At 47.0% G+C, this 24,026-nt stretch overlaps 1 protein-coding gene and 1 long non-coding RNA gene across 3 annotated transcripts in view; both read right to left on the reverse strand.

The window, feature by feature from the left end:
* The window catches only part of st6galnac (ST6 (alpha-N-acetyl-neuraminyl-2,3-beta-galactosyl-1,3)-N-acetylgalactosaminide alpha-2,6-sialyltransferase), a 113,397-nt gene that overhangs the window by 71,410 nt on the left and 17,961 nt on the right, over positions 1-24,026 (reverse strand). For both annotated transcript variants that reach the window (XM_070857823.1, XM_070857822.1), the window contains exons 2-3: positions 22,317-22,466; positions 3,304-3,535 (exon numbers count right to left, since the gene is read on the reverse strand). In XM_070857823.1, coding sequence (XP_070713924.1) covers positions 3,304-3,535; positions 22,317-22,441 — 357 coding nt within the window. In that variant the 5' untranslated portion in view covers positions 22,442-22,466. The remainder of the gene's footprint in view (positions 1-3,303; positions 3,536-22,316; positions 22,467-24,026) is intronic.
* On the reverse strand, positions 18,110-19,646 carry LOC139227166 (uncharacterized). Its single transcript, XR_011587404.1, has 3 exons — positions 18,966-19,646; positions 18,703-18,847; positions 18,110-18,469 (listed from the first exon to the last, which is right to left on the reverse strand). It is a non-coding gene; the product is annotated as an uncharacterized lncRNA (long non-coding RNA).

Raw genomic sequence — 24,026 nt, forward strand, 5'->3', positions numbered from 1 at the left:
CTACAAACTATGTGCAGTTACAGAGCACTTTTTAAGAAGGTGGGAACACATCCCAAGGTGCTTCACAGAAGCACATGCAGGTACGTTTGCGGTGTGGAGCTCAACGGTCTTGTAGCATGCTTGGTTGCTTAGCAACTGGTCATCAAACAATCAGCCAAGGCCCATACTGTCCATTCCACCTGCTGTCAACATGCCGATACTGTAATCGTGCCGCGGGATGAGAAGTGTGGGTAATTCTCTGGATTAACGACTGCAAGGTTCAGCAGTTCAGAGCCGAGCTGACAAGAAATTCTTTGATTAATGGCTGCTGTACCTTTGGTCAGTCCTCCCACTCTCACTGCCCGTGAGCTGATCAGAATAACCCTGTGGGAGGAGAGGAACCAAGGGGCAGGGTTACTGCTTGGGGTGCAATCAGGAAATTGCAATGGTTAGGTTACAGTTGAGGTTTTCCACTGAAACGTATTTGGATAATCACCAACGTAAAAAGTTGCATGAGCCAGCACAAATCAGGCAGTGTACCAGAACATGTCGTTTATTTTTTTTTCTTTGCGTTAAGAATATTCCTTGATGTATTTATGAACCGTATCCTGGGGCAGTTTTAAAATAATACAGCTGAAAATGGATTTATCGTGAAAAATAAGCATTTTTAATAATAGTCTACCACCTGAGAGTAGCCTGATTTTAAAATCACTGAAAACGGCCTCGAAAATCGACACTGGGACAGTTATCAGTTTCATGGGGGTACACGAGTCAGTTTCTCATTAAATTCAACAATTGGGCTGGATTTTCCGGTCCTTTGCGCTCTGGGTTTCGCCCCGGAGCGGCGTGCATTGTTGCGACGAGGTTTTCTGCGTCCCGGTCGAGAGCCTCGGGCCGGGTTTTGCCGCGGCGCTCAGAAGTACCGCCGGGGAGCGCGTGCCAGGTGTGCAACGCTTCTCGGCGAGACACCGGCGTGAGTGGACTCGCGCCCAACCTGTATACCCCCGAAGCGCGCCGCGCGATAATCGCCAGGGAAAGCACAGCGGTCTAGCCCGGTTAGCGACGGATAAAGTGCAGAAAAGGCGAGTCCCGGTTTTAATTCTTTTATTGTAATTTGTGTTGTGGTGGTGTGGGCAATGTTTTTGGAATGGTTTGGTGATTCTGTCCCCCCGCCCCCTCCGTAAGGCCACTCTCGGAGCGCACCCGGCCACGCACTTTAGTTGGCGAGGTTCCCATTTTTGCGCCGCGGAAGTTGTACAACGCCTCCCTTCGTGCTGCGCCCCCTGGCAGAAATTCCTTCCCAGAACACAAAACGTTTCCGCCCTGACTCCGTCTCCACCCTGTAAACGGCAGAACCAAAAATCCAGCCCAATTATTACATGTAAAAACTTTAACAACAGGCCGACTGGTGCCCGCGTGCCAAAGAAAACAAGCTCAATTTAAAGAGCCTCCTCGAACGGCTGCAAATCAGCCCAAACTCTCCACCCTCATTATTCCCATCTGGGGGCGGGACCGGCTTCTGGCAAAGTGACCTTTAAACCAGCGGTAAAGACGGCGGAAACTCGACTTACGCTGGGCGTAACTTACACTTGGGTTTCCGCCATCTTTCGCGCTGGTTCGTCCGTTTTCACCCGGCCTGCGCCGATAAAATGAGTGCAAACTGGCGGGAGCTCTGTCCCCAAATACCAACAATAAGAGACACGACACGAAAGCCCAGTTCAGTTTTGCTTATCCGCCTTCAATGTCTTTTCTGGGACATGCGAGAACATGTATTAAACCTTTAACAAAGATATCTGTACATCAATGCTGCGTATATGCTGTTTTAACAGAATGATTTAGATCTCTTTCGCAGTTTACATCAACAGAGTAGAATACAAGAGTGGATGTGGCAGGAATATAATTTTTTTTTTTTTTAAACAAAAAAGGTCAGGCAGGTGGCAGCGAGCAGGTGAACACTTGTGGGGCCGCTGGTTTAAAGAGTGCTCACGCCTCCCGAAATATCAGCTGGGCCATTCCATTGGGCAGCTTCACACACTGAGATTGGATCAGATCACTGTAACCTGCATCAACATTGCTGAAAACTGGTGCTCAAAAAACTCGGAGAAAGAGATTTTTTTCATTTGTTTGCAACCGACTTGTATTATTTTGAAGGGGAGTAGCAAGGCGGCTCTCAGCAACAAACCCCGACCCTCTTTCCATTGAGCTCGCTGTACTTTCACTCTCAATCTATAAACCTATCTCCAGGCAACTTTCCCGATGTTAGCTACAGCCCCGCGGAGAAGCCCCGTAACGTTTGACACGTGGGGTCTAAAAACACAAGAGCGTCAGAAATAGGAGGAGTGGGCCGTGCGGCCCCTCGAGCCCGCCAATCACAGCCCCTCGAGCCCGCCAATCACAGAGCCACCGCTGAAAACGGGGACATTGTGGATACTCCCTGCCATCTTGCTGATCGCACAGCACCACCTGTGGGATGATAGATTGTGAGGTGGGAAGAGGAGGAAGAAATATAGACAGCAGGGTCAGGAAATTATAGCACAGGAACATAAGAAATAGGAGCAGGGGTGGACTATTCGGCCCCTCGGGCCTGCTCCGCCATTCAATATCAAGGCTGATCTTCTGCGTCCAGAAGAGGCGAGGGTCCAGGGGCAGCACGGCCCAGCCCACACTGCGATATGTGTGCGCACTAGGTCCGTGCAGCAGAGCTGGTCTCCAGTTGTCCTGGTTAATCCTTGCCACTGGACCAAGACCTAGCTCTGTCAAGCCCGTGTGGTGGCTGGTGTGCAACGGTCACCACACGTTAAAAAAATTCCACACACAGGCATCTTCCACCCTCCAACATGTCGTTCGGGGTCTGGAATATTAGGTCCTTCATTGAAACACCTGTGAACTTTGACGTGGAAGCAAGTCATCCTCGATTCGAGGGACTGCCTATGATGATGATGACTGATCTACCTCAACTCCACTTTCCTGCATTATCCCCATACCCCTTGATAGCACAAGAGGAAGTGCTGTAAGAGTTCATACCTCGCTTTTCATTGCCTCCTGTATTGAACCCTTTGAAGAGCATTTTGCAGCACGGCACTGTTGTATAAAAGTATTATTCGAACTTCAAATTGCACGAGGCCCACAATGGGCACTGCATTCAATGACATTTCAGCAGTGAATACGAGAGCACGAGATAATCTTTTGCTCCAATACATTGTGTAAAGAAGAAGATGCACAATCTTCCTGAGCTGGGAGCTTTCTCAATCTCCCTCACTGGGCCCACCATCAAAACAGACCGACGTAACTAACTCAAGGCAGTAAATCAAAATGACAACTTACTGAATGAAGGTAGGTACCATCTGTGGCATACCAGTCACCGAGGTACGGTGGTTCGGTTGTGGTCAGCTTTCGGGTCGGTGCACTTGTCCCATCTCCGGCACCAGTAGCATTTTTGAGCAAACCCGCTCCCTTTTCACTGCTTCGAAAGACACCCCAAAAGTTCACGTGTATTCCTTGAATGGACCCGATGCTCGTCACGCTGATCGTTTCAGAAGATAGCTCCCTCAAGTTACTAAAAAGAACATTTGATAAAACAGGTTAAGAATACGAGAGAATGGCACAAGCTACTCATTTAACACATCCCTTCAAGAGACCACAAAGTCCACCAGTATTATTTCATCTCTTTTTTAAAAAACGGAGGTGTGTAATACAGATGTAACTTACAGGCAGAAAAGGCTCGAGAGAATTCTCGCCCCTCCAAATGGTACTCTTATAAAACTTCAGAAATCAATCCAATGGTATATTTATACTATATATTTAGCAGTGCAAAGCGATTTCCCCTTTCCACCAACATGAGATTTGTGTAGTGTAAATCTGGACTTAAGGTCCAAAATGACGCTGGAGCAAAGCGGAGTGAGACCACTGGCCCCCATCCCCTCCCAGAAAGAGAGAGAGAGAGAGAGAGAGAGAGAGAGAGAGAAAGAGAAAGAGAAAAAGAGAAAGAGAGAAAGAGAAAGAGAGAAAAAGAGAGAGAAAGAGAGAAAAAGAGAGAAAAAGAGAGAAAAAGAGAGAAAAAGAGAGAAAAAGAGAGAGAGAGAAAAAGAAAGAGAGAGAGAAAAAGAAAGAGAGAGAGAAAAAGAAAGAGAGAGAGAAAAAGAAAGAGAGAGAGAAAAAGAAAGAGAGAGAAAAAGAAAGAGAGAGAGAAAAAGAAAGAGAGAGAGAGAGAAAAAGAAAGAGAGAAAGAGAAAGAGAAAGAGAAAGAAAGAGAAAGAGAAAGAGAAAGAGAAAGAGAGAAAGAAAGAGAGAAAGAGAGAAAGAGAAAGAGAGAAAGAAAGAGAGAGAGAAAGAGAGAAAGAAAGAGAGAAAGAAAGAGAGAAAGAGAAAGAGAAAGAGAAAGAGAAAGAGAAAGAGAAAGAGAAAGAGAAAGAAAGAAAGAAAGAAAGAAAGAAAGAAAGAAAGAAAGAAAGAAAGAAAGAAAGAGAGAGAGAGAGAGAGAGAGAGAGAGAGAGAGAAAGAAAGAAAGAAAGAAAGAAAGGAGAGAAAGAGGGGAGAGAAAGAGGGGAGAGAGCGCGAGAGCGCGAGAGCGCGTAAAGTTCCTCCTCCATCACCCCTCCCCTCCAGTGTCAGATGCACAAGACCAGATTTCGGCTGCGTTTGGCAGTCCTTGAACGCCTTGGTTGCTCCCGAATCCATGCCCACCTTTCCCACAGATCCTTCTTTGAATCTCTCCAATCAAGTTTCCACCCCTGCGACATGAAACGGCCCCAACCAAGGCCACAAAGAACGTTGTGGGTGACCACGAGCGTAGTCCATTAACCCTCTTCGGCCTCCTGTGCCCCGCTGTTGCCTTTGGCATGGCCTATTGCCACTGCTCTGCTGGCCATCTCTTTCATACTGCCCTCACCTGGCTCCAGTCTGACCGATCCAATATTAGCCACAGCATCTCCAGCAATGGGTTCTCTTTTCACCCCCACACCATTACCTATGAAGTCCCTCCCCCCCCCCCTCACCACGGATCTATCCCTGCACCTTGGCAACGTCATCCATGAACATGGGGCCGGCTTTCATATTTACACTGATAATACCCAGCTTGGCCTCGCCACCATCTCAGGGTTATCAGACTGGAATTTCCTGCAGCTAAAAATTGAGAAGAACAAGGCCGTGGTCTTCAGCCCCTGCCACAAATTCTGTACCATTGCCACCGATTCCAGCCTCCTCCCCAGTCACTGGCTCAGGCTGAACCAGACTGTTTACATCCTCGCCACCTTACTTGACCCGGAGCAGAGCTTACGACCCCATAATTAGCTCTATCGTGAAGAATGCCTACTTCCATCACCACAGTATCGTCGACGTGCACTCCAGCCTCAATCCCGCCACTTCCAAAACCCTCATCCAAACCTCGGTTGTTGCCAGACTCGGCAATTCCAAGGCTCTCCTGACTGGCCTCCCATCCTCCACCCTCCTTCAACTTCAACGCGTACAAAACTCTTGCTGCCCACACCAATCCCACTCACCCATCATCCTGTCCCAAATCCCACTCACCCATCATCCTGTCCTCACTGACCAACACAGACTCACGGTCCCCCAATGCTTCCAATTTAAAATGCTCATCCCTTCATAGCCTCTAGTCCCACAATTACCCCCCAGAACTCTCCGTTTTAAGATTTTACGTTTCCCCTCTGCCCCACCTTTATTCCATCAGTGTCTTCAGCTGCTTAAGCCCCACACTCTGGAGTTCCCTCCCTAACCCTTCTTCCTCTGATTTTTTACGATCCTCCTTAAAATCCAATTCTTCAACCAAGCTTTTGGTCATCTCGAATATGTCCTTCTTTGACTCAACACCCATTTCTCTCCTTATGCCTCTTGTGAAGTACCTTGGGACTTGTTTGTTGTTATGTAAACACTGTTACATAAATACGAATTGATGTTATGGTAGGAACTGGAACCCAGCACTACAATCAGCAGTATTCAACCCTGCCTAAGTTTAATTTGATGGTTGATACTTTGATTAACTCAGCAGAGTGGGAGCCATTGTGCTCCACACAATGGTAGATGCTCCTGTTAGACCCTGCCCAGGACGACACACACTAGTTGGCCTCTGCATCTTGGGAGCCCTGGGGAGATATGCTGGAGTGAGTGACCGATGGAGATTCACCTACTGATTGCTTTCCCCCTCCATTCTTGAGGAGCAACGATATCCTGCCACTTGATGGGTTTCTCAGCCCCGTCCAATCTTCGCCTGGATCAGGAACATACCATGTAAATGTTCTCCAATTTTCTCGACCACACAAGTGCAGTAAGGGGCCTTTTACGATTAGGACTGTTGACATGGGTGGCATGTTACAAATCTGCCCCCGAGTGTAGCACTGGCATTCCAGATCAACTGTCGCCATAGAAACCATCTGATTTTCATTTCCACTGAACTCAATGGAATGAAAGTTGAGCAGTTTTTAGAACAGGTGGACACTCCTTAGAGAAGGTTCAGAAGAGGTTTACTCGAGCATTACCAGGGCTGAGGGACTTCAGTTACATGGAGAGACTGAAGAAACTGGGATTGTTGTCCTTAGAGTAGACAAAGTTAAGGGGAGATTTAATAGAGGTGTTTGAAATCATGAAGGGTTTCGATAGTCATCCTCATAGGCAGTCCCTCGAATAGAGGATGACTTGCTTCCACGTCAAAAAGTTCACCGGTGTTTCAATGAAGGACCTAAAATTCCAGGTCCCGAACTACATGTTGAAAGGGGTGGGGGGGGGAAGATGTCTGTGCATGGAATTTTTTAACGTGGGGTGGCCGTTGCACACCAGCCACCACACGGGCTTGACAAAGCTAGGTCTTGATCCAGTAGCAAGGATTAACCAAGACAACTGGAGACCAGCTCTGCTGCACGGACCTAATGAGCACACATATTCTCAGTGTGGGCTGGGCCCGTGCTGCCCCTGGGCCCGAACTCGCGCCTCTCCTGGGCCCCGATCACGTCCCTCCACAATCTCGCGCCGCTCCTTCGCCCCGACCTCGCTGCTCCTGCTGTACCTGCCCACGCTCCAATCACTGACCTGGATCTTGGGGACGTCCCTTTTCACTGCTGTTGCTCTCCTGCTCCAGCACGTGCTGCTCTCTGGAGTGGTATGCCTCCACGCCGCTCCTTTCACTCCCCGGCCTGCTCCGATGGAGTAAATAAGGAGAAACAGCTTCCAGCGGCAGAAGAGTCAGTAACCCGAGGACACAGATTTAAGGTCATTGGCAGAAGAACCAAAGGTGATATGAGGAGAATTTTCTTCATGTAGCCGGCGAATTATGATCTGAAATGCACTGCCTGAAAAGGCGGAGGAAGCAAATTCTTTCAAAAGGGAATTGGATAACTACTTGAAGGAAAAGATATGCAAGGCGATGGAGAAAGGGACTAACTGGATCGCTCTTTCAAAGAGCCGGCACATGCATGATGGGCCGAATGGCTGTAAGATTCTATGATTCCATGATTCTAAACCCCAACCCCGGTTCTACGCTGAGGGGGGGGGGGGGGGGCAAATTAAAAATCTGCCCCATATTACTGGAGCAGGGAGCAGTGGCTTTAACCTGTTATGAACCTTGCCATACCTGACCCGGCAATGTTTGATCCTGACCCTCGATACCAAACATGGAACGGTCAAGAGAGGACACCCAGATTCTCTGATGCCACATTGGAGGCACTGGTCCAGGTGGGGGGGGAGTGGGGGGCGGGAGGGAGATCCTGATCTTCCGCCCAAGGAGCAGACAGCCCACCCAGCAACCCCTCCACCACCAGTAGGAAGAGAAGGCAGAGAAGGTAATTCACAGAAGCCGAGCCATCAGGACATGGCTGCAATGCCAAGAGAGGTTCAATGATCTCAACCAGAGATGTGAAGATAAGAGTTGTCCATGAGGGTCCTGATGTTCCAGGTCCCGAACTTCATTTTCAAGGATGGAAGATGCCTGTGCGTGAGTTCTTTTAACATGGAGTGGCCATTGCAAGCGCTCTACTCGGAACTCCTACACGGCAAGCGAGCCCCAGGTGGGCAGAGGAAATGCTTCAAGGACACCCTCAAAGCCTCCCTGATAAAGTGCAACATCCCCACTGACACCTGGGAGTCCCTGGCCAAAGACCGCCCTAAGTGGAGGAAGAGCATCCGGGAGGGCGCTGAGCACCTCGAGTCTCATCGCCGAGAGCATGGAGAAAGCAAGCGCAGAAAGCAGAAGGAGCATGCGGCAAACCAGACTCCCCACCCACCCCTTCCTTCAACCACTGTCTGTCACAGGCGGGACAGAGACTGTAATTCCCATATTGCACTGTTCAGTCACCTGAGAACTCACTTTAAGAATGGAAGCAAGTCTTCCTCAATTTCGAGGGATTGCCTATGATGATGATGATGATGATAAGATAAGAATACTGCCCTCGTGCTCTGCTGACACCTTCAGCCTTAGTAACTCCCGTTTTTGCCCCCAGCGTTTCCCAGTGCTCTCCTATAAATTATGGCATCACACCTTAGACACTACATACGAACTATTCCACGATGGCAGGCACATTCTCAAAATACCTCACAAACACACTGCCTTCTTTCTTGCAGGAGAGGATGAAGCACAACGTGGGATAGGAGGCTACCATCGGAGTATGTCGAGCCTGCCTGTATACCTTCACCCCTGTGGAAGGATGGGCATGTCTGCACTTCCTGCCACGTTGCTGATTTACGCATTGGCCCTCGGCCCAACAGCTTGTTGAATTAGTCAAAATAGAATTCAAAAGAAAGCTCGCTTGCTACCTGCCTATTTATGATTAAATTGCACTGGTTCCAACAATTACAAAATTGCTGCCTTGGATACAAAAACTAAACATGACATCTGCTTTGCAGATGAAAGAATTTTCTCAGTAGGCTACTCCAGTCTCCAGGGCAGCTCTCCAGTCGGTCTTGGTTAACCCTTACCACTGGACCAAGATCTTGCTCGGTCACGCCCGTGTGGTGGCTGGTGTGCAATGGCCACCCCCACGTTAAAACAATCCAGCACAGGCGTCTTCCACCCTTCAGGATGTAGTTCAGGACCTGGAATATTAGGTCCTTCATTAAAACACCCGTGAACTCATCCTTTTTTGGCGTGGAAGCAAGTCATCCTCGTTTCGAGGGACTGCCTATGATGACCATGATCCCGTGTGCAGTTAGTAATTGAAGAAAGCGATGCAAGCTTGAAAGATGAACAAGTTACTTGGTTCTAAATCTCATATTTAGATTTTTCTCCCTCCTCAACCTGCAGCTCCAAAATCCTTATATATATATAGATGTCGAATGACACAATGTAAAAGTGAACATGTCATTCTAAAATGATATATGTTGGTGGAATCTTAGCCCATGCATTGTCATAGTTTTAGATTATAAAATAAAACTTCAAACATGCTACGACAGAATATCCATCTAATTTATAGTACATTACAGCACAGAAACAGGTTATTGAGGCAATCAAATCTACGCTGGCCGTTTTCTCCACGAGGCCACCAACTCGAATCCCACTCTGCCTGCTCACCATGCCATTTTTCAAATAACTATCTAATTTCCGGTTTTTGTGGACCCTGTTGCAACAACAGTTTATGCGGAGAATTCTACATTCTAACCACCTGTGCAAACATTTTGTTCCCAACTTCCATTTCATGCAATTATCTTCAATGTGTGCTCTCTCATTAACCAATCTCACCCAACAAGCAACAACAATCCGTCACTATTTATACAATCATAATCCTGTGTGAACTTTTATGTTTCCTGCTCTTGTGAAAAGGCCCCAACTTCTCAAGTCTCTCTTACAAACTCTCACCAGTCTAGCTTTTATCCCTCTGCAGCTCCCGATCTGCTCAATCACACCCTCACCTTTGCTGCCTTGGTCCCCAGTAAAACACTTCGGAAGGGCCGGATTTTTGGGTTTTGCCGTTTTCGGGGCGGTAACGTTTGTGCCGTGTGGCGAAATGTTTGCCAACTGGGCCCTGCACCAGGGGCGCAGCGCAAAGGGAGGCGTTGTACGAATTTCGCGGCGCAAAAACGGGAACCTCGCCAACTAATGTGCGGGGCCGGGAGTGCTCAGAGAGGCGCCTTGGGAGGGGGAAATAAAGCCCGAAAAATAAATCTCAAAACATTCAAAAAACATTGGCCACACTACACAACACAAATCGCTACAAAAAAAATAAAAGAATGGACACTGAAACTGATCTTTTTTTGCAGTTTATCAAGCTCACCATCGCCAGCGGGGCTGGACCACTCTGTTTACCCGGGCAGTCATCGCGGGGCGCGCTTCGGGGTGCGAGTCCAAACTTCTGCCGGTGTTGCAAGGAAAGCCATTGCACACTTGGTGCAGCTCTCCCCGGCGATGCTTCTGAGCGCCACCGCAAAACCCGACCGGGGGATCGCGCCCGGACGCGAAAGGCCTCACAGCCCCATTCCTCGCCGCTCTGGGGCGAAACCCGGGGCACAAAGGACCCGAAAATACGGCCCTTACTCTCTCCCAGCCTGACCATTCCCCATGGTACTGCTCCCATCTCTGCTCCCTGAAGTCCAAGGGACGCAGACCTGAACGTTTATGGCGTATAACTTGGTTCACTATTCAGTGTTAGATGTGGCTGGACCCCATCAGGCCCTGCAATCCTCTGCCAAAATGGTTCACTACTCAAGGATCATCCTCACATGGAAAAATATCCCCCGACTTCCTTATCCACTATCAACCATCTCCTTAAACCTCTCTCCTCTGCCCCTCCATCCTCACCTCACTAAGTACAAAGAGCTCACGGACTTCTTCGTCACTAAGATTGAGAAAAATCCGTTCAGCTGCCCCTTCCACTTTGTCCCCCAAAGTTCCTCCTACCCGTGCCCTGAACTAGCACCTTTCTCTAGTTCGTCTCCTATCTCCCATCATGACTGTCCAAGCTTATCTTCGACCATGAGATCCACTTCCTGCTCTTTTGACCCTATTCCCACTAATCTGCTGACCATCCAACTTAAAATTGGAAACTTTTCCTCAGGTACTGGTCCCCTCCCGTTCAAATCTTCCATCATCACCCCCTCCTCAAAAAAAAAACACCCATTATCCCTCTGTCCTTGCAAACGACTGCTACCTCCAACAACTCTTTCCTCTCCAAAGTCCTTGAACGTGATGTTGCCTCCTAAATCTGTACCCACCTTTCGCACAACTCCATGTTTGAACCTCTCCAAATCAGGATTACACACCAGCCACAGCACTGAAACGGCCCTAATCAAATGACATCCTCTGTAACTGGGGTGCATTATCCTTCCCAACCGGTCTGCAGCCTTTGACACAGTTAACCACACTATCCTCCTTCATTGCCCAATTGGGTGGGACTGCCCTCAGCCAGTTCCACTCTTACCTATCCATCATAGCCAGAGACTCTCCTACAATGGGACGTCCTGTAACCTCTGGAGTGCCCCAAAGGCCTATCCTTTGCCCCCATCCCTCTCCTTTTTCTCACTTACTTGCTGCCACACGGTGACATCACCTGAAGACACGACGCGAGGTTCTACATGCGCGCTGACGACACCCAGCTCTATCTCACCGCCACCTCTCCCAACCTTGCCATGTTGTTAGACTGCTTGTTCAATATCCAGTCCTGAATGAACCAAAATTTCCTCCGACTAAAAAGTGGGAAGAACAAAGCTATAGATTTTGGCCCCTGACACTGAATTCATCCCAAATTCCCCTCCGGCCACTAATTCAGGTTGAACCAGACTGTTCGCAACCTCGGCATACTATTGGACTCCAAGCTGAGCTTATGACCCCATATCCACTCGATCAGAAAGATCACCTCCTTCCACCTTGGAACGTCTGTCTTCACCCCTGGTGGTACTTAAAGTAGATAAGTCACCAGGACCAGATGGGATGCAACCTAGAACGCTGATCAAAGTGAAGCAAGAAATCGCGGAGGTACTGGCCATAATCTTCCAATCCTCCTTAGAAACGGGGGCGGTGCCAGAGGACTGGGGAATTGCAAATGTTACACCCTTGTTCAAAAAAGTGTGTAAAGATAAACCCAGCAACTACAGGCCAGTCAGTTTAACCTCGGTAAAAAGGAAGCTTTTAGGAACAATAATCAGCGACAAAATGTCACGTTGACAAGTATAGATTAATTAAGGAAAGCCAGCACGGATTTGTTAAAGGCAAATTGTGTTTAACCAACTTGGTCTAGTTATTTGATGAGGTAAGAGAGAGAGTTGAGGAGGGCAAGTTATTTGATGAGGTAACAGGGAGTTGAGGAGGGCAATGCGGTTGACATGCATTTCCAAAAGGCGTTTGATAAAGTGCCACATGATAGGCTTGCCAGCAAAGTGGAAGCCTATGGAATAAAAGGGACAGTGGGTATTAAATTGGCTAAGTGACAGGAAACAGAGTAGTGGTGAATGGTTGTTTTCCAGACTGGAAGGTGGTACACAGTGGTGTTCCCCAGGGATGGGTACTAGGACCCCCGCTTTTCTTGCTATATATTAATGACTTGGATGTGAATGTACAGGGCAATTTCAAAATTTGCAGATGATCACAAAACTTGAAAGTATAGGGAACAGTGAGGAGGATAGTGATAGACTTCAAGAGGACAGACAGGAAGTTGGAATGGGCAGGCACGTGGCAGATGAAATTTAATGCAGAAAAGTGTGAAGTGATATATTTTGGTAGAATGAGCGGAAATATAAACTAAAGGGTACAATCCTTAAGGGGGATACATGATCAGAGAAACCTAGTGGTATGTGTGTACAGATCATTGAAGGCAGCAGGGCAGGTTGAGAAAGCAGTGTAAAAAGCTTATGGGATATACTTGCATTGGAGGCAGTTGGGGCTTCCTGAAAGCATTCAATAAGGTGCCACATAAAAAAGGTAATATATTAGCATGGATAGAGAATTGGCTAACTAACAGAAAACAGAGAGTCGGGATGAATGGGGCATTTTCAGGTTGGCAATCTGTAACTAGTGGGGTGCCACAGGGATCAGTGCTGGGGCCTCAACTATTTACAATTTAAATTACTGACTTGGATGAAGGGACCGAGTATAAAGTAGCCAAATTTGCTGATGATACAAAGATAGATGGGAAAGCAAGTTGTGAGGAGGACACAAATAATCTACAAAGGGATATAGATAGGCTCAATGAGTGGGCAAAAAATTGGCAGATGGAGTATAATGTGGGAAAATGTGAGGTTATCCACTTTGGTAGGAAAAATAAAAAGGCAAATTATTTAAATGGGGAGAGATTACAAAATGCTGCGGTACAGAGGGATCTGGGGGTCCTTGTGCATGAAACACAAAGTTAGTATGCAGGTACAGCAAGGAATCAGGAAGACAAATGGAATGCTGACCTTTATTGCAAGGGGGATGGAGTATAAAAGCAGAGAAGTCCTGCTCCAACTGTACTGCTCCTGCATTGGTGAGACCACACCTGGAGTACTGCATACAGTTTTGGTCTCCTTATTTAAAAGGAAGAATAAACTTGCATTGGAGGCAGTTCAGAGAAAGCTACAAGGTTGATTCCTGAGATGAAGGGGTTGTGATATGAAGAAAGGTTGAGCACGTTAAAACATAAGATTCTGAGGGGGCTGGACAGGGTAGATGCCAAGAGGATGTTTTCCCTCATGGGGGAATCTAGAATTAGGAGGCATAGTTTCAGAATAAGGAGTCACCCATTTAAGACAGAAATGAGGAAGAATTTCTTCTCTCAGGATCGTGAATCTTTGGAATTCCCCATCCCAGAGAGCTGTGGAGGCTGGGTCATTGAATATATTGAAAGGTGGAAATAGACAGATTTTTGAATGATAAGGAAGTGAAGGGTAATGGGAAGTGGACGGGGTAGTGGAGCTGAGGCCAGAATGAGATCAGCCATGATCTTATTGAATGGCGGAGTAGGTTTGAAGAGCCAAATGGCCTACTCCTGCTCCTATTTCTTATGTTCTTATGGGATCCTGGGCTTCATGAATAGGAGGTAGAGAGTACAAGAGTGTGGAAATGATGATGAACCTGTATAACACACTGGTTCGGCCTCAACTGGAGTATTGTGTCCAATTCTGGGCACTGCATTTAGGAAGGACGTGAAGGCCTTAGAAAGGGTGCAGAAAAGATTTACGAGAATGAATCCAGGGATGAGGAAAGTCAGTTATATGGATAGACTGGGGAAGCTGGGTTTGCTCTCCTTAGAGCAGAGAAAATTGAGAGGAGATTTGATTGAGGTGTTCAAAATCATGAGGGTCTGGACAGAGTAGAGAGAGAGAAACTGTTCCCATTGGCAGAAGGGTTGCAAACCAGAGGACACAGAGTTAAGGTGATTGACAAAAGAACCAAAAGGCGACATACGAAAAAACTTTTTTTTTTTTAAAAAAGCGCAGCGAGTGGTTAGGATCTGGAATGCACTGCCTGAAAGGATGGTGGTGGCAGACTCAATTGCGGCTTTCAAAAGGGAATTGAATAAGTACCTGAAGGAAAAGAATTTGCAGGGCTACGGGGAAAGGGCGGGGGAGTGGGACTGGCTGAGGTGGTATTGCAGGGAGCCAGCACGGGTTCGACAGGCCACATGGCCTCCTCTTGTTGCTGTAACCATTCTATGATTCCTCCTCCCACAAGAGAAAGATGAACTGCTGTGAGGGTATGGTTTCATGGGCACCAGTAGGTAGGCAAAACCATCCAATTTGCCATTCTCAATATGCCACTGAAAGAGAGCCTCCTGCCTGTTAAATGTAGAGTTCAGCCCAGTCATTACAATAGCATGCAAAATGCCCAACTTGTTATTTCACTCATAATGAACTATAAAAAAAAAAATGCAAGGTTACCATAATCCCATTCTGTAACCATTCTATGATTCCTTTTCTCACAATCTCGGTCTTTCTTAAATCCTATTTCAATTTCCCCCACTGCTCGCCCTGTATTCCACCTGGTTTTCGATTGTATGCTGTACCTGACATTTGTCATAAATCTCCTTTTTCTGATTTTATTCTGGCCTTTGTATTCCATTCTGCTACAACTGAACTACAGTGAAATAATGATTTCGAAACAATTAGACATTTTCCATTTCTATGGCAAAATTTTATGAAAGACATGGAGTTGCAGAGAGAATTGTTGACCATTAATATTCATTGATCCCATTCATTGCTATGGATACAAGATACTTATCAAGTGACCTTTAACTTGTTGAGCTGGTACAGCCATCAATCCCTTTGTTCCTCCATTTGCCCTTCTCCCCGAGCCGACATTTGACACAGCCAATGTGATCCTTCCACTCACCTTTACCTCAAATTTGTCAGCTCTTTTTCTCTGTGGAAACTCTTTTCCACAGACACGACAGGTGATTCCAATAACGTGTTCGAGCCTGTCTAACAGGTTGTCACTAATTGTCTCCGTGGATAACTGCTATTATGTGAAGGTGACTCAGAGTTCAATAGAGAATACAGGAAACTTTTTCAAAACTTAAATTTGTTCATTCGAAACATTTAAAAAAAAAAATCTTTTAAACAATACATAAATGTAGAGAAAAAAAAAATCACGGCTTATTTACTTTTTGAAACCGAACTCATAACACCTAATTAGGAGGTTCAAACAATTAATAGTAATTATACACAAGCAGAAGGGAGATGTTATCTTGAGTGGGAGCCCAACAAATCTAACCGAAAACAATTCTACCGTTTAAAAACCATTTGAGGCGATGCAGACACCACTTACATCTCACCGAATTTGCCCATAATTCAAAAAGTGAGCCTTCCTATCAACTTCGAAAACTGTGTTGCGGGTAGCAGGGGTGGCTTTACGAGCTGAAACACAGGAGTGAGTGACTTTTGCTTCCACCCAAGTTCCTCAAGCTGTCTCACAACATTGCAGAGGCACCAATAGCTATCCCACAACACCGCACAGGCAGGGCCGGATTAAGGGCCCGATGGGCCTGGGGCATACTGACCCAAATGAGCCTATAGTTATGTTTGTTCATGTTCATTACATTATGTATATGGGGCTCAATTTTCCCCCAGTGACGCACGCCGCTTTTTTTGGCCTAAATTTTAAAATCCAAGTTTCTCCAATCTTGGTTGCCAGCGTAACTCAGTTAGGTTTTTTTTGCGTCATAGGGTGAATAACCTGATGTCTGCGCCAGTTTTTCACAATTATGCAAGTTTGGTCAACGTACAATTCTCCTGGAATGGTGTATGTGACCACTCGCAAAAAACCTTCTGGGCACATCAAAAAAATTGGCGCAGAAAGACACCATTGTTTTGAGGCGAAGTTTTGGAGAGAGTCAAGAACACATAAATATGCATCATCAAGCTTAATTGTTTCCAACTGAAAATGCAGAAAATGGAAATTTAAGTTTAGATTTTTTTTCAAGTGCTATGCCATCACCTAACATCTCCAAACCGGGCTCAAGGGTCTGAGATTCGGCCGGCAAAATTGGTCCCTCGCCCGGACACAGGGGCTCAGCTTCAAATGAAGTCCGGGGCGGGAGGGGGAGGCGTTTCCTAAACTAAGCAAACCTATTGCGCATGCTCAGACCTGGGTGGGGTTCATACTAGGGCGTCGACCTAGGGGAGAGACACAACTCGTCCTGCCTGCCGTTTAGAGTTCCTTGCGAAGGTACAATTTAATCATGGGGGCAATACTGACAAAGCCATACCTCGTGCAAGCCTTCTGCACGATGGTGCTGCGAAGGAGACAATTGATTCGACATCATCGCACCGAGGAACCTCAGAGCCCATAGGGTGCTGGGCAGGAGGCCTCACCCACATCAGGTATATCGAGACAGGCATTCATACCTTCACCTGAGGCGACGCAGACTGTGTCAGAAGGCAGTGTTTCCGCAAAGGTGGTGTAACTGAGATCTGAGAGTTAGTAAAAGCAGACCTGCAACCTAGAAGCATCAGAAGGACTGCTTTGTCAGTTGAAGTGAAGGTTACAGCTGCACTTTCATTCTATGCATCTGGATTGTTGCAGGCCACAAGTGGGGATGTGTGCGCCATTTCTCAACATGCAACACATAGCTGTGTTGGCAGGTGACTGCTGCACTATATGCCTGGAGGAATGACTACATAAAAGGTTCCCCATGACCGCCCAGGCAATGCATGAAAGGGCTGTGGGCTTCTCCAGGATTGCTGGCTTCCCAAAGGTACATTGTACCCACATTGCCTTGCGAGCACCTTTGGAGGATTCCGAGATGTACAGGAACAGAAAAGGCTTCCACTCCGTCAATGTGCAACTTGTGTGTGACGACATGCATTCATATCATGTCAGTTGATGCAAGATACCTGGGACCACCCATGATGCATTCATCCTACGCAAGAGCACTGTATCTGCCATGTTTCAGCAACAGCTAGAAGGGCAGAGCTGGCTACTGGGAGACAAAGAGTACGGCCTTGCCACCTGGCTCATGACGCCCCTATGCGTAACCCGGACGGAAACTGACCCTCAATACAACATGTCGCACATTACGACACGCGGCCTCATAGAGAGAGGACCATTGGCATCTTGAAACAGCGTTTCCGAAGCCTGGGCCATTCCGGAAGCTACTTGCTGTACTCCCCTGAGATTGTCAGTCAGTTCACTGTTGTGTGCTGCATGCTGCAAAACTTAGCCATCATGAGGCAGCAGCAGCTGGTAGTAGAAGACCCACCCGAGGTGAGAGTGGCTGATGATGAAGATGCAGCAGATGACGAGGAAGCCATGCAACGACGTGAACCCGGAGCACGACGGCGGAGGAGGGCGGGCCGTCGTGCCCCTTTAACGATTGCTCAAGCCTTGCGCCAGCAGCTCATCCGTGAACATTTTGCTGCCTGAAGGTTCAGCGACAACTATTCCAAATGGACCATGTTTACTGTTTGGACCTGTTCCTTAATGTTGTGTTGTGTTAATGGAACAAATAATGGAAATGATTCTTGCTTACTTCAAAAAGTTGTGTTAATAATGGAAATGATTGAGTTATAATTTAAAATATATTTTATTCAAAAGTTTAACATTTGTTTGTATTTAACTTAAATAAAAATATTCTTGTATCAAACTTTAAAGTTTTCAGTTACGATCACTTGCAAACTTTTAAACTTGCAAATTTACATAACTTACAAAAAACTTTTAATTTGAGAACAGTTACAACAATAACTTAATAATAACAGCAGCAGCAGCAAAGAAAGGCTGCACCCATCGCTCCTCCAGCTTATTGGAAGACTGCCCGCTGCGCTTGGTCTCTGTGCAGGCGATGGCGCAGTGTTTCTGGGCACACTGGGTGTGCCTCGCTGCATCCCACTGGGATCCCCAGCCTCGGACTGTGGGAACCATGGAATGTCCCAGCAACACGCATACTACTCAGGAAAGGGGCTGACACCTCAATGGGCGGCACCTGCACCTCCTCCAGAGTGAGAACAACAGTGGGGGCTCCATCCACCCCCCCTCCCCTCCCCTCCCCCCCATGCTCTCGGTCTGGAGGGTGGGATTGGAAGATGTTCTCTTCAGGCTCGTTGGTGCCTGAATCTTCTTCTGCATCGTCGGGGTTGGCCTCAAGTTCTGCAAAATATAACAGAACAGACAAATGGTTAGCAGCAGAGGAGGGGGCAGGGTGGCATGAGTCGGTTAACACAGCGCAGGCAGCAGGCTGATTTGAAGGACCACGATGAATGATAGCACACTGCATCAACCAAAGCGTGGCTGACGGAGACATCCCCATGAACCGAAGCACAGCTAGCCCGCGCAGTAATTAACATTTAGGAAAGCCAGACTGTGTAATTTGCAGGACTTACCAACTCTCTTGTGCAGTGGTGGTTGCTTTTCTCCAGGCAGGACCCATCAAAGCAGCGACCCTCTCTTCCAATTGGGTCAGTGGGTGCAGATTTGCCGGGCCTCCTCCTGTTCAGTTCTTTCCTGTTTGTTGTGTGCCACCTTCCTCTGCAAAGATGAAAATATAACTTTTTAAAAGAGAGGGTGTCTTTCTGCTGGGTGGGACATATACAGCTGGTCACATTTACAATTGTAATTCCATTGAATAAATGAAAGTATTACTTACACTAACTACTTGACCAAGGTCCTGCCACTTCTTTTTGTACTGGCCTCCAGACCTCGGGGTGGTCACCACTGCACAGTAATCTTCTGCAAGTTGGTTCCAGCGTTTCTTCATTTCTTTTGGTGAAACTTTTGTGTGACCTCTGTTGGTGTCCAGCTCGTGCCATCTGGCCTCAATTACAGTAACCAGTGCCTCCACTTCACCCAGTCAGAAATTCTTGGTCCTCGAGACGTGTTGCATCTTGTATTGCAGCTCCGATTTTTCCAACAAGAATTAGGAGTTCTCACACACACAACTGGCTCTTTACAGATGGCCGAATGCAGACCGTGAACTGTACTGGACATGCGCGCCCATGGCAATCACGTCAAAAATGTCCCTTTTTTTTGTGCATGCGCAGAAGTGGATGGCATCGTTTTTTTCGGTGCAGACATTAGGCTCCACGCCCCAAAGCTACAGGACAGGCTGCGGACGTCAATTTCAAAAAATAGAGCGGGGAAACTGGCTACATTTTTTTTTTTAAAAAAGAGTAGTCGGGGCCAGAAAAAAAAAACAGGTGTAACTCTGGCAATACGCCAAAAAACGGCATTGGGGAAACTGAGCCCATGATTCTGAGTATAAAAACAAAGGTCAGTATATTCAACAATAAACAGCATATATTTTGTATCAAGTAGGTATATATTCTTATTGCTGGTAACATTGCAATACTAGATTGCTGTACATATGTGCAAATTTCTCTCAATAACATCTTGTTTTTCCTGTCTTATTATCTATTGTATTCAGCCTATTTGAGAGGCCTTATATTTTTTCCCCCACATTTATTTGGTGGTACTGGGGCTGTTGCCCCATCCGCCCCATGGTTAACCCACCCCTGTGCACAGGCACGAATAACTGTCCCATAACACTGGACAGATACTAACCCACTTAGTCCATGCAGGACCACGGGCTGCTCACCCCTCAAGTGATCTGAAGGAGTTTACTGATCCTGACACTACCGGTTACAGAGACAATATCGTCCGTGTCGCTAAATTGTTTCCAAACGATCTTGAAGTGAATTAAAAGTTTGACTGGGTAATAAGGCAAACCTCCAAATCAATCAATAAATCAATAAATCAAGAGAGAGCCTTTTAGTCGTTTTTTTTCCCCCCCTCAGCAAAACTGATATTTTTTTTAGTGACGTCCCTTCCTCCAATGGGAGCAGGAAAGCAGAAGATGTATAGGCAGGGGAAGATTACATTTTTAAAATAGCCAACACGTCAGAAGAGGCGGGAGAAACTTTTAATAGTTGGAAAGAAAAACAAAATGTAATTTTAAAACACAGCAAATAAAAGGAGCGGGGGGGGGGGGGGGGGGAAAGATTCAAGAATCAGAGGGAAAACAACAACCACAAGGTAAATACACAAGTTACATCGAATGTTCGGATATGAAGGGAATCAAGGGATATGGGGATAATGCAGGAAAATGGAGTTGAGGTCGAAGATCAGCCATGATCTTATTGAAGGAGCGGGCTCGAGGTGCCGTGTGGCCTCCTGCTCCTAATTCTTATGCAGCACAGAGACAGGCCATTGGGGGCCCAAAAGATCTATATTGGCGTCTATGCTCCACACGAGCCTCCTCCCACTCTAAAGTGCGGAAATTGGTTTATTTTTGTGCGCGTGTGTTTCCAATGCAGCCGTTTCAGAATCAACACAGAAATTAACCCCTTCCTGCACTTCATGCTGTCAGTTTGTCCTTTTAGTATCATAAATGTACCAGGAAAACTTACATAAGCAACATATGCGGGTTTTGGGCCACGGCCAGTTCCCTGGTTTTGTGTGAAAACAAACAAGAGAAGTTGGGCAACGTCAGCAGGAGAATGTAGACACCCAACTCTTGCAAATCCAACACGGCAAGCGAGCCCCAGGTGGGCAGAGGAAACGCTTCAAGGACACCCTCAAAGCCTCCTTGAAATAGTGCAACATCCCCACCCCTTCCCTCAATGACCATCTGCCCCACCTGTGACAGGGCCTGTGGTTTTCGTATTGGACTGTTTTTTTTTTATTAATTCGTAGCCAATCGTTCCAATTCTTTGTCAAATCACAAACGCCAGAGGTCACCTTGCACCTTGCACCTTGCACCTTGCACCTTGCACCTTGCACCTTGCACCTTGCACCTTGCACCTTGCACCTTGCACCTTGCACCTTGCACACATCAAGGATCACTCTGCGCCAATGCTCTTAGCCAAAAGGCCTAGAGCCACTGCACCGTTCCTGGAAGTACTGCAATACCAGGTTCGTGCCATGGAGGTGGATGGGTCAGGCCCCCCCCACACACCTCCGTGGAGTATTGGACTGTTCCGTCACCTAAGGATTCATTTTAAGAGTGGAAGCAAGTCTTCCTCGATTCCGAGGGACTGCCTATGGTGATGGTGCCCTACCTGTGACAGAGACTGTCGATCCCGCATCGGACTAGTTAGTCACCTGAGAACTCATCTCAGTGTGGAAACAAGTCATCCTCGACTCTGAGGGGCTGCCTAAGAAGAAGTAGATTGCTGCACTTGTGAAAGGTTTGGATTGATTTTGTTTGTGTCTGTGCTAATCTAGAGGCCGGGGCGAGTTGGAGAACCGGTTAGTCAGATTCAGCAGCATTAGCAAACAACCACACAGCCCTGAAGCAGATTTATTATTAACTCAACTTGCACACTTCGAAGTTAATTTGTTGCCAGTTTGTCAAGGTCTCCGGAGAGTAAAACAGGAATTCGGTGCAAAAATACATTTTTGGCGTGTCATGTGTCATTAGAATAAAACGCATGGCATGAGAGCCAGCAGAGAATTGTCTGCTTTTAAAAATAAAAATCACAAGTTCAACGAACCCAATGAAGGAGGAAATAGCACCTCTTTAGGGGCAGTGGTGGGGGTGAGGAAGAACTCCTGTGTTTACGTGCACACATTATACTCGTTCTATGGGCAGTTTTTAAATAACATACCCACAGAATTTTCTCTACCTGCCTACTGAACTTTCAACCACAAATTAGCAACTGACCGAGGGGTGAGAGTGAAATCAATTCAAAGTAAAGGAGGGGTGCATGACGGATGGGGAAGCAGGGAGTGTTAATTTCATGTTAGTAAAAGACTTGGATTATAGTGCCTTTCACGACCACCTCAAATCGCTTTACAGCCAATGAAGTACTTTTGGAGTGTAGTCGCTCTTGTAATGTGGGAAACGCGGCAGCCAATTTGCGCACAGCAAGCTCCGACAAACAGCAATGGGATAATGACCGGATAGGGGTCACAGGAACGGGGTGATATAAAGTAGCTTTGCCTTCCGAGTACATCAAGCATAGAGGCAAGAGTCACACAGAAAAACAAAACTCCGTACCTGCCCGCCGATCTGTGGATGGAGTTGAAATTCAATCCGTTGAGGAAGATACTGCAGATAAAAATGACGGTCATAGAACTGACAGTCAAAAGTAGAAACTTCTGACCAGACGTACACGTCTTCATTTCAAACACATCAATCAGCCGGCAACTGTAGAAAGAAATAATCCACAATTGCGGTCGTTCAATTGAGGGGGGAAAAAATTACTTGTTGCTTTAAAAACAAACCAAGCTCGTTGTTAAACCTCCTAGCTGAGCATTAATTCCACCTTCCACCGAGAAGGGAAAGCAAACAGTGCGGGTTTGCCAAATCCTTGAAACACACCCAGACTTGTTACCACCCTCACATCAGAGGAATCGACAGCTGCCAGGTGTTCTGTGAACTCAGTTAAAATTGATCCTCGACGACGTAAAATGAGCCATTATGTTAGCTGACCTTTGAACGGTTTCTATAGAACTCGTGAAATGCGAGAGCAACCAATGGCAGTGCCACTTAAATCACATCACATCTCTGCAGGATGGCCGAGTACATGGGTTGGCATAAGCCTTTATTTTTTTTTTTACAAACAAAAAACTTAAATTAACAAAAATGTACAGCAACTTTGAAGGGGGGAATCTGTGCTGTGTTAGCTGAACTTAGCCAGGCAATAGTAACTGGCAATCGGTGTGTGTGTGTGTGTGAGTGAGATAGTAACAGTCACAAACACACACACACACGTTAACATCCGCAAGAGCAACATGGGGAGACGGGGCATCCAATTCCTTATCACAATTCAGCGACACCAATTGGAAAGGCCAGATTCAGCGCTGACACTTGGGGCCATATCAGTAAACGCGAGCTCATGAACCAGCAGATTGTGGGTTGCCCCACACCAGGTTTTCCAAGTTGACCACATCCAAAACTCTGCTACCCACATCCTAACTCGCACCCAGTCCCGATTGCCAGTCACCCCCTGTGCTCACTGACCTACACTGGCTCCTGGTCCAGCAAAGCCTCAATTTCAAATTTTCACCCTTGTTTCGCCCGCCTGCTGCTAGTCGGGAGCAGCGGCGGGAGCGGGCGGACCTGTGAGGGAAGCAGCGATAGCGGGGTCAGAAGTAAAAGAAGTAAAAAGAAATCGAAGTGTGACGTCACGGCCAAGAGGGTAAGTGATTGGTGAGTAGTTTTTCTTTTCTCTTTATCTTTTTTTCTTTTTCTTATCAGTAAGCAACCTTTGGCATTGTTGCCAAATTAAGTTAATTTCAGGGTTAAGTCATGGTAGGAGAGCCCAGATGTGTACACATGACTACTGTGTGTACGGGAAGTATAGACAGCTGCACCTCCTGACAGACCACATTGCGGCATTACCCTTACGGCTAAAGAGATCAAGGGGTATGGCGAGAAAGCAGGAAAGGGGTACTGAGGGAATGATCAGCCATGATCTTATTGAATGGTGGTGCAGGCTCGAACGGCCGAATGGTCTACTCCTGCACCTATTTTCTATGTTTCTATTCACTCTGGAGCATCCGCGATGCTGAGGATGCCATGAATAGCACGTTTAGTGAGTTGGTCACACCGCAGGTAAAGGTTACACAGGCAGATAGAGAATGGGTGACCATCAGGCAGAGCAGTGGAAGGAAGGTAGTGCAGGAGTCCCCTGCGGTCATCTCTCTCCAAAACAGATACACCACCTTGGATACTGTTGAGGGGGATGACTCATCAGGGGAAGGC

The sequence above is a fragment of the Pristiophorus japonicus genome, chromosome 16, assembly GCF_044704955.1.
Source record: "Pristiophorus japonicus isolate sPriJap1 chromosome 16, sPriJap1.hap1, whole genome shotgun sequence".
Lineage (NCBI taxonomy): Eukaryota > Metazoa > Chordata > Chondrichthyes > Pristiophoridae > Pristiophorus > Pristiophorus japonicus.